The sequence below is a fragment of the Ziziphus jujuba genome, chromosome 1 (assembly GCF_031755915.1).
Source record: "Ziziphus jujuba cultivar Dongzao chromosome 1, ASM3175591v1".
In the NCBI taxonomy this organism is placed as follows: Eukaryota; Viridiplantae; Streptophyta; class Magnoliopsida; order Rosales; family Rhamnaceae; genus Ziziphus; species Ziziphus jujuba.
The window spans coordinates 28161707-28172985 of NC_083379.1; the positions used below are offsets into that span (position 1 = coordinate 28161707).

At 33.3% G+C, this 11279-nt stretch overlaps 1 protein-coding gene and 1 pseudogene across 1 annotated transcript; one reads left to right on the top strand and one right to left on the bottom strand.

Moving 5' to 3' along the window:
- The first annotated feature begins 484 nt into the window (after positions 1–484).
- On the top strand, positions 485–2879 carry LOC107426078 (gamma-glutamyl peptidase 3-like; annotated as a pseudogene).
- A 571-nt stretch (positions 2880–3450) lies between these two features.
- LOC107425956 (histone-lysine N-methyltransferase ASHR3) lies at positions 3451–10776 on the bottom strand. Its single transcript, XM_016036032.4, has 11 exons — positions 10127–10776; positions 9229–9375; positions 8268–8432; positions 7059–7085; positions 6492–6606; positions 6185–6278; positions 5304–5397; positions 5045–5123; positions 4606–4777; positions 3948–4028; positions 3451–3750 (listed from the first exon to the last, which is right to left on the bottom strand). The coding sequence occupies exons 1-11, from the start codon at positions 10478–10480 to the stop codon at positions 3594–3596; spliced, it is 1485 nt and encodes a 494-aa protein (XP_015891518.3). The 5' UTR covers positions 10481–10776; the 3' UTR covers positions 3451–3593.
- Between the last annotated feature and the right edge of the window lie 503 nt (positions 10777–11279).

An 11279-nucleotide genomic window follows, 5' to 3' on the forward strand; every position in this document is an offset into this window, starting at 1 on the left:
ACATTACAAATGAGAAAGATGCAGCATATTTATATAAATAAATAAGCTGATGCATATAGACATGTGTCTTTAACACTTTGTCATTAGATTAATGGTGCTAGCAGCTAATTGGTATAGATAAGTGTTAGCTTGCATGTAATCTTATATATGATCACCAAGCTTTGTTGTTTGCTTAGGTGTCCAAAATTTGTAGCATGAATTCATCATTCAACATATTCCCATCAGGTGCATTTATATCTAATGCAGTCAGAGACGCTCTCGAATCCTTTTCTTTTAGTTGTGGATCACCATTGTTAAAGGAAATACTTAAAAAGGAAAATCCATGTTTCTGAGTCTGACTTGGAGTTTTTGGCCAATAATTTTGATTTTGCTTGCTGTACGTTGATATTATAATTGCAAATCCTCCTCCAGCAGATTCATATATAGCTAAAGAATCAATATAGCTTCAAGCATCGGAATCACTGTTGGTCAAAAAGAGATGAAAATGAAAGGAGAACAACAGCGGAGATATGCAGTTTTGCTAACACGAAGAGATTCTGACTCTGAGTATGTGAAGAAAGTGTATGGAGGCTGGTTCAATCTTTATGTTGCAACTTATGGGGAAGAAGGTGACAGGTGGGACTTGTTTAGAGTTGTGGATGGGGAGTTTCCGGACATGAACGACTTGATTAACTATGATGGCTTTGTCATTGGTGGCAGCCCTTATGATGCTTATGGCAACGACGCATGGATTGTCAAGCTTTGCTTTTTGTTGCATACTTTGGATGCAATGAGCAAGAAACTCCTTGTCATTTGTTTTGGTCACCAGGCACTTCATCTTCTTTCTATACTAATATATTATATATAAAGAGAGAGAAAGAGAGAGAGAGTTACAGCTCCAGTGAGGCTTCTAAGTTGAGCAGGGCCATCTCAACCATTTTTGAGACTCCAGGCAAAAACAATACTTAGAGTCTTCATTGAATTTTTTTTTTTAAATTAATTTTTTATTTTATTTTTTGGTTTTTTTTTAGATGTACAGTAACAAATTAAAATTTTTATATTCAAACTTTGATAATAAATCTTTATCAATCGATAAGATTGCTAAATTGTTTAATTTTATTGACAGATAGTTAAACATAAATCAGATTTATCAATTTCAATTTTAAAAAACTTCTTTCCATTAAACTACACTAAAAAAAGTTAATATATCCATGGATTGGGAAAAAAAAAATTAATTTAATTTGTTTATAAAGTCTAGTATATCGAGAGCTTTTTTTTATGGATTTATAATTTCTTTTATACTTTTAGGTCTCAAATAAATCTAATCATTTTATTCAAATTAATATATAAAAAAAAAAAGTAGAAACTAAAGAAATACAAAGTTTAGTTTTTTTATGAACATCATGAACAATTAATAAATAACCAAAATTATGAACTGATAGAAAGTAAAAAAAAATTAAAAAAATTATGATGATAAACAGTATAAATTTTAAAATAAATAATAATTTACAAGCTTATGTTTTATTTTAAAACCCTTTGGATTAAAATCATAAATTATATAGCTAGGTTGGATACTATGATCAAATAGATATAAAAGATAAGTGAATGAGAAAAGAAGAAACTAAGTGTGTACATTGAGAAATAAAGGCATAAACAAATCAGAAAAGGTGCATAACCAATGTAAGTTTAACACGTTTTTCTCTCTTTTTTTTACCATTAAAATTTAATTAATTATAGAATATAAAGAGTTTAATTGAACTTCATTGGTATTTTTTTCCAAAGATAAAAATAATTATAGATAATTATAACAATAAAGGATCAATTAGAATTTACCAAAATAATAAATAATCAATTAGAAATAATTTAGAATTCTTTTTAAATTAAAAATTTTATATTTCCAAAATAAACTAATAATTATGTTTTATTTAATAAATATGTGTATATATTATATATAAGGAAATTTTTTTTTAGAACCCAATAAAATAGGGGACCTAAGCATAAGAAATTTTATTTTATTTTTAGGACCTAATAAAATGCGGGACCTAAGCATAAGCTTTAATGGCGTATGCCTTAAGCCAGCCTTGCCAATAAGGATTTTTTTGTTTAGATATTTATTGAAAAGTAGAAAAATGTGGATCCAGGAATATAAATATATATTATACATTCTATATATTATACCGATTCTATATAAATATATATTATACCGATATATGCCGTAAACTCTATATACAGAGAGAGAGAGAGAGAGAGAGATGTATATAAATATATATTATACCGATTCTACAGGTTCTGTGCAGGGCATCGGTAGGAAAGATTGGGAAGGCATACACAGTGGGTGGGATGTTACGATAAGGAAGGTGATGATAGTCAAGGATTTGTTTCCATGCACATTTTTCGATGGGATGGAGGAAATCCCATCTTCCCTTTCCATCCACGAATGCCATCAAGATGAAGTTTGGCAGGTTCCTTTGGGTACTGAGGTGATTGCATTTTCAGACAAAACGTGGGTGGGTTGAAATCTTCACCATTGGAAATCACATTCTGGGAATTCAAGGTCATCCTGAGTACTCCAATGGGATGCTTAATATTCTAATCGATCTTCTCAACAATGGCTCCATGGAGGTACCCCACCCTGCAAGTTTTGTTTTGTTTTAGATAATCATCATCTATTTTACTTAAATTTTGAACTCGATAATCCATAGTGTAGCAATGCTTTTTATGATAAACTGTTGGGAACTTGAGAATTACAGAGAGGTTTTGCCGAAAACGCAAAGTTAAGATTACAAAAAGCTGAACCAGCTGATAGGAAATGCTGGGAGAAGATTTGTAGAAATTTTCTTAAAGGAAACTAGAGAACATTCAAGCTGAACTCTCAATCAGATATTTTGGTTTTCGATGCCCTTTTAGTTTCTTGTTAAGTTTAATATGTTGTTCTCCTGTATGATTCCCTTGACATCATATTATCGCGTAATAGACTAATATAAGGAAAACAAAAATTTTCGAATGATGAAGTTTGTTATCTACATACAATCCAATGACAATTATCGAAATCATACTCTTTGAAATAAAGTGTGAGAAAAATGTTTGAACTTTTGGAAAAGTAAAGCATACAATCGTATGGTGTGCCTTCTACAAATTCTTTAACTTGGTGTTATCATATCATTCCATGGAAGGAAGTACAATTAAAAAAATTGTAAAATAGATAGAAAATTATATGCGTTGCTGCAAAACTGAAGCAAAATTTTCATATATGATTGCAGACTTGAATATATGAGTTAAGCACTTTGTTTAAGTCAAAAATTGAGAGAAGGCCAGAAAATCAATCATAACAGTTCCATAACAATGTTTGCAGGGCCTAAGCAGGAATACATCATGGAAAAATACATCTGACATACATATAGATTTCAAAGCATAAATGGGGGTTGAGAAAACAACGTGGGAGTGTGTTTATTCCTGAGTTTAGCTGATATCTTTTTGTACTTTTTTCTTCTTCTTCTTTTTTTTTTTTTTTTTTTTTTTTTTTTTCCTTTTACCTTTTACCATTTACCTTGCCCACATTACATGGGGTTTGGGCAATATACAAAACGAGAATGAGATATGGATTGATACAAATTTTATAAAGTAATGACGGCTAAGCAAGCTGTTGAAGTTCTCTTGCGTTTTGAACCCCAGCAAAGTTTCACATTACCAATCTTTCTTTTGGTCCCAAGATAACCTTGACAATTTTGAGCACCACAGCGGCACCTCACCTCTGGTCCAAATTGCACAAATCTACCAACACAAACAACCAGTTTTGTTAACTCTATAACTACACGATACACCGAAGGACCAGCTCGACTGACATGCAGTCCCTCTTTCAGAATTAATATGATGCCATTTCAATGGACTTATAATCATTTATAAAACATATGGTGTTGCAAAAATAAAGTGAAAGATAATGACTTGGTACAATTTTGAATCAAATTTACCTGTAATCATATGTCAATGGTTCACCAACTTCTATTGATCGAGCAGCAAACACACCCACGCGTGTTTCTCCATCAGCTTGCCTGAAAAAGACAGCAGTTAGAACCTTATTGCTGCATTAGAACTGAGTATTCTTGAGAAAGGAATTCATTTCCACAACCTGCAGGTTTTCTGGAATAAACATATGTTTTGACAATAAATATGAGAAACTGTTACTGCTGGAGCTCTCTCAAATTAGCTAGGGTGTCATGGAAGAAAATCGGTGGCATCCATAACACGGAAGATGAAATACTAATCCCATTACCAATTTGCAAACCACAACATCTTATTCAGAACTGTGACTTAGCATTCCCCGAAGATCTCCACATTCTCCACAACAAAAATATGGAAAAATTCTATATTGGAGATTTCTTAGACTAGATATGGTGGAACTTTTCTGCGACCAAAATTTATTTGTATACTAAAAGTTCACAGTAAAATTACCCATGAAAGGTTACATCTACAGTATATAATATGACTGAATGTATTTCAGCTTCATTTGTATATGACACGAAGAGCAATTTTCAATCACAAGCAAGCATGAAGGTGACCATGTATTGTAATCCCCATGCACCAAAAAAACGAAAACCATAAAGGTTAGAAAAGTTCAATTATACTAACCACTTTTCTAGGATGCAGTTGGGATTACAGCTGTGGTTAAGAAATCGAGATCCATTCCCTTTATAAGTTGCATCAATTGTGAAGTCCTTTCGAATTTCACACATATAGAAATTGTGTACCCCTTTGTATTTCATGTCCCACAGCCTTTGTTCACACAAAGCATCATCAATTACTGAAGCAGCAAGACAATAATTAATTACTAGGAAAAGAAACCAAACAACAAAGTAGACCAAAATTCAAATCCTATGGTATTGAAGATATCCAAAGAAATTCAATATGGTTAAATCAAATGTGTTTATATGCTTGAAAAGCGAAGTCAAGTGCTTTAAGAGGAGATTATTTATTCCTCTTGATAATCTAGCTAACTTGAAAATTATTGGAAAAGTGGCCTGCTTCAAAATTAAGGAATAAAATGTATGAAAAAAACAAAATGAGTCACCTTCACCAATGTACTCAATAATAAAGTCGCCTTTGCTAATAGATTCACCTGCCTCTACCCCCCAACCACAAAGTTCAGTCTGTAGAGTAAAATAAGTATTAATCAGTAAAAGGTATTAAGAAGAGTCTATCTAGTATTAATCAGTAAAAGGTATTAAGAAGAGTCTATCTACATAAAATTAGGGTAAAAATGTGATAGATTTCTACTAGAAAAGAAAAACTAAAGAACGCTAAGCAATTCCAAAGTAAAAGGTTTTTACCTTGACAATTTTGATCTTTTTATCCTTACGAAATGGCCTGTTAGTACAATTTTCCGAGCAATGGCAAGCCTTTGAGCAGCTTATGCATTGAACCCTATTAGATGATACAAAAATACTATAACTGAGTACAAAACAATTCAAAATGTTGAAATAGCTGGCATATATGCCACTTGAGTTAAGACATTTTCTTCTTTAATTGCTCGCTGAAAGTATTAACAATAAAAGATAGTAAAAGATAGGCAGCAACATATTGTATGAAGAAGAAATTAGAAAGTAGGAATTTTCAAACCAATAACATAAGAAAAAGCATGGGAGTAGGAAATAGTGATTACAAAAAACAAACACATGAAAACTAAACCCAAATGGACCACCAAAATATGAAAACATTGATGACAAGAACACATAGAACATCAATTTGTTACAATTCTGAATAAATAAACTGTTTCATGCTGTATTCCAGAGCTTATCCATGAGCAGGTTATCAATTTTTGTATACAGGATTTATTAGTTTTGAGACTCATCACTAAAGAAATTCCTCTGCAATATGCATTCAAATGAAAAACTTGCATATGTGTTGGGACAAAACATGCACTAGGAACCAAATATATTGTCATCAACATGCTAAACTTCAGTTCCTAAAATGATAACTACCTTATGCCCAATCAATTCAAAAACTCTACATGACCAAGGACTTTAATGCAAGCATTTTCTCTCTCAAAATCAACAGATGCCGTTTGGACAAGGATCAGGAGAAGAATGGTCAACCGAAAACAAGATTTATCAACTATATGTCCTGTTCTTATATATAAATCACTGAAACAACATAGATTACAAAAAAGAGATGGTTGGAAGTACTCATTTGGAAGAAAACATGATAGTACCTGCATACACAATTCTCAGAGCATATGGATCTACAACTTGTACATCCAGCACCATCATCTACAATGTCACGCTTCTTCTTGACTAGGTAAATATCTAACTACCATTAAGGCAAATTCCATGGAATAAAGTGGTGAATATCATAAATAATCATTAACCAAAAAGGAAAAAGATTATCAAACAACTAAATGCCATATGCTCTTTGCCATTTTCTTCAATCTTCAGCATATATCTGAGTGTATGATCATATGTTTGAAGTACCAGCTACATGTAACTGATCAAATATAATAGAAAGCACATACAGGATACTTCGCCTAATGTGTACATATGGAGGCGGCTCCATCTTATTCTCCAGATCTTTCCATGTAGAGTCAATCTTAAACTCCTCTTCAGTGTAAGGCAGTGGTAAACGACAGAACACCTCCTAAAATATGAATACTGGAGAAAGTCAGTGAGGTGCGCAAATGCGGAATCAAGGTTGGAATCTCTTTCCTAAGTGCCATAGAAAATATGAAGTGATTTTTCTAGAACATTATGCATAAACAAGAAGCGGAAAAATATGAAACATGAAATGAAGAATCAGGGTAATATTGCATGACCAAGGCTAACAACTTGAAACATCGAAAAACCAAGTGATTCTCATGAACAAGTTTAAAATTAGGTATCCAAACAATATGTTATTTATTTTGTTAAATTCCATAGTAAGATTAATCCTTGAGAAAACGCAACATAAATGTGATTCTCTTCTTCTTCAACAAGTTCCACAAGCTGAAACTCATGGATGCTCATGTCAAATTTGAATAGCTCAACCACTTAGTAGAATTAATGCATTTAATATATCAAGAATTATACTTGTAGATTCTACAAAAGTCTGACCTCTATGTCACTTGCTGAAGCCACTTGCTGCCCATTCAACAAATACATCAGTCCTGTCAGCCAGCCTAATCAATGAAAAATACAGACGAAGAATAAAACTTTAACAAAAAGATAAAATATTGAAAACTAATGAAATAAAATTCACATCATACAAGTGGCTCTCAAAAGCTGTTTGACCCATTCAATCGACCACAAAATCTATAAGTTTTCCTAGATAACAAACTCATGTGAACATATAAAACTAACAGTTTTAGGGAAGCCTAAGACAAAGTCAAATGAAGTGATACCATAATATAAACAGTCAAACCATGGAAATATCTATCTATTATTTTCCTTCTATTTGGCCAAATAATATGGTTTGAAACCTCCAGATGTCCATGCCTTCAAGAATGTTGAATTCAAACAAACCTTGTTCCTATTTAGGCACTAAGCCAGGCTTCTCAAACACAAATATATAGAGAGATTATATGCCTATAATTCCCTCTAAGCCTCAATTGTTGAAGTTTTACATTCCCACAGGATGCACTGACTAGAAAACCATCCCATAAGAAAACCAGGAAGACCTCTAATTGCAATGCTACATCACATCAGTCACATAATCTCATCGAGATTTCTTTCTTCTGGTCAAACTAATACTACATATATTGCACTTCACTATGACTTATTCCTCAAGCAATTAAGCCTATACCACAAGACAAGGAAAAGAACACTTGACTCAAAATATTCATCTCCAGAATAGCTAACACAAAGATGCGAACTAATCACAAAGTTGCCAAGTGCAAATTCCTATTTACCTTTCCTATCAGTACCTTCCTGAATATGTGGATCACTGCACACTATTACAGCTCTAGGATCTCAAATAAAATTCACTTGTATCCATGGCTTAAAATGGAAATAGTGACTTTAGAGGGACCTATAGATAAATAGACAATAAAGTCCAAACTCCAATTTAATTAAAAGAACATATATTTCAGCCAAGAAAAGTGATAAGGTCCTTAGTGGCCCCATCAAGTTAGTTAAGCGTAGAATCCAAAGATAAATAAAACATGTAGCATCCTAAAGCATATGATACCTATGAAATGGTAGACATTTAAAGTCATTTTATCTGATATGTTTAAAATCTTAAGTATAGGACTATGACTATCATATTGACATTTCAGAAGCTAAATAACATTAAGACTTTGCCGATGAAGGAAAGAAGAAATTGACCTTCCTATCCAACCGCCAATCAGTAGGGTGCCTCCAACAAATAGCTTTCCCTGGTTGGTCTTTCAATTGAATCACTTCACTTGGCCACGCTGCACATTTATCATGAGATGCCATTGTGCATCGCACGCACCGCCAATGCAACCTCTGTTTGCAAATGAAGCATGCCTGTGCAACAGAGTATGCAAGTTAAGTAAGAAACTATGCAAGTTTATGAATTAATTACATAGATATTTTTGAGAAAAGAGAAAATATAATTCATCTATAACAAAAATTGCATAATACAATCAACAGAAGCAAGCGAGGGTCAATATACTTACTCCTTAATCAGTTTAGACTTGGAAAATATGGAAAAGAAAAAGAATTAATCTTACAGAAGGCATAAATAAAGAAGATATATACAAAACAAGAGGCCCCCCTTAAATAATTAAAAATCGTTTAAAATATCTGCAACATAGAGCTAATAAAAACATTTGCTACCATAATTATAATTGTATTAACCAGATCTAACCATCAGATATGAATGAGCATAGAACAATTCAAACACAAAAGGTAAGAAAAAATAATAAACAACTTGGAGTTCGATTATGTCATTACATACTAAACAATTCAATATGAATGAACAATATTTGTTGCTTTATATACGTATAAAAATGTTCCTGCTCATATAAATGATAAAATGAGAACCCAAGTGTCCTGGTGAGCATCTATATATCCAAGGAAATACTAATTAGTAAGCAGTACACTCATTAGAACAGTAGGCAAATTAATGAAGCACAACAATGCCCATAATGACTTCCCAGTATGAAACAAGATAAAGCTTGCTTACTGGATGCATGAAGAAATAAAATGTATTTCTCTGTGTTCATATTCTATCTCAATACACAAATTCAAAATTAAAATGGCACAAAGAGGTTCATATCAAGAAATTTCAAAATGACAAAAACTACTCAATTAATTTTACATGCTGCGGACACTTGAACTTCTTTAGATTGCAAACCCCAAGCTTTTCCTTCACACATTTTATATGATAGACTCCTTCGCAGCAACGAACAGAGCATGCAACCTCCTCCCCAGGGTAGATAAAATAGTGGCAAACAAGACATTCCACCTGAAAATAACCCAAAAAATAAAAGAGGAAAGAAACGAAAAAGGGCACTGGTTTATTATCCTGTAAATAAAACATAGAACAATAGTACATTGAAAATTATAGAAAGCCAATATTCAAAGTCAAGGGAGTGAGCTTTTTGTCTTCCTTATAGTGAAATCAACAAAGGTCATCCCAAGGTACAAGTAGAACCATTTCTCATTATACAACTAAATAAGATCTTCCATCCAAATGGATATAGAAAACTAATAGCATCACTCTCTCTAACCCCCGTGAATCAACTCCTTATCCATATTCACAGAGGAAAACACTAGAAATTTCAAACTACCAAATTGACATTTTTAATGCGATACCCATGTGATAAAAAATAAGTCCAACGGCATAGACAGGCAAAGATTTCATCGAAGAGTAGCAAAATGATAAATTAGCAGGAGTTCTCTTCTGGGTATTCCCAGTCTCAAAAAGGAACATGGGGGGGAAAAAGAAAAACTTTTAAAGCATACTAAATATGCTCCCAAAAAACATAAATAAACAAAAGCAAGGGATTTATTCATTTTCCCAAAACTCTAAACAGCAAAATTAAGTTAAAATTCAAGATTCGTGGCTTTTTTTTTTCTTTTATTTATTTTTATTATTAGTATTATTATTATTATTATTATTTTGGTTTCCTCTTCCCACGTTTTCTTGGCAAACAAACAGAAACGAAGAAAACAAAACCTCAAGGGGAGAGGAAAAAAAAAAAAAAAAAAGGTACCATTTTCTTGGCGCCTACAAGGAACGGTAGAGAGCAACGAGATACCGGAACACCCGATTCCATTTTATTGCTAACCCATGCGCTCACATGATCCTCCAAACGCTTAGTGGTGGAAGCTTTCTTGGCACGGCTGCGCGGCAAAACCCTAATTCCAGTGCCAGCGCTGACCTCGGGCCCATGCGAGCTCGGCAAACACAAACTCTGCTCCCAATTGCAGTCGAAACCACCCAAGGCTTTGACTGAGTTGGGGCACGGAAAGAGGCCCGAATCGGGTGAGTCGGCGGACGATTTGAGGTTCGAATAGCGAGTGAGGGAAAGAGAAGATGACAGCGAGAGGTTTCCAAGGTCCGGCATTGTCTTTGCAAGATACAAAGAAAAGAACAAACCCTAGAAAATCATATGCATAAGAGCTAATAGAGAGAGAGAGAGAGAGAGCGAAAAGTTGGAGAGGGAAAGGGAGGGAATTTTGGGCGGGAAGGCTGAAAAATTTTTGTAGTTTCAGGTCAGTTGTGGGTTGGTGAAATTACCGATAAGGTGCTTTAAATGGTGGTAATTTACGAGAGCTGGTAAGGTATGAGAAAGGGGACTTGTGCTATTGTGCGCGGGGCTGTGAAGGTTCTCTTTAACTAGCCGTTGGTGCGTAAAACCTTTTTTCTGTGATGGTTGGTTTTGACACGGTGGAGGGAGCTATTGTCTGTATTCTCAGGAACAAACAATAAAATGTTGCAATTTTGTTGTGAATATGTGAATGTCTCTAGCATTCAATTACTCATTTGAAACAATGTCTACTATTTTATTATTCATTTGAAACCTTTATTTTCTTTCTATTAATGCACAAACCATTTTTACCCCTTCACCAATCTTATTTCTGGGTCGTAATTTGTTAAATCTAGTTTTTCAGTCCAACATTTATATCTTTTTGGCATACAAAAAGATGAACATTATCACCAAAATTTATTGAATAGAGCCTTCTTTTTTATGGCTGAAAACTACGTTATTTTAAATCACCTATATAAAATTCAATCTATAATTCCCCCGTTAAACCAATAACCAAATTTAATATAAATAAATAAATAAATTTGTTTCTTGGGCATTGCCCCTTGTAACCATCATTACCTGACGGGGTAGCCAAGTTTGCGTTGCGCAACTAGCA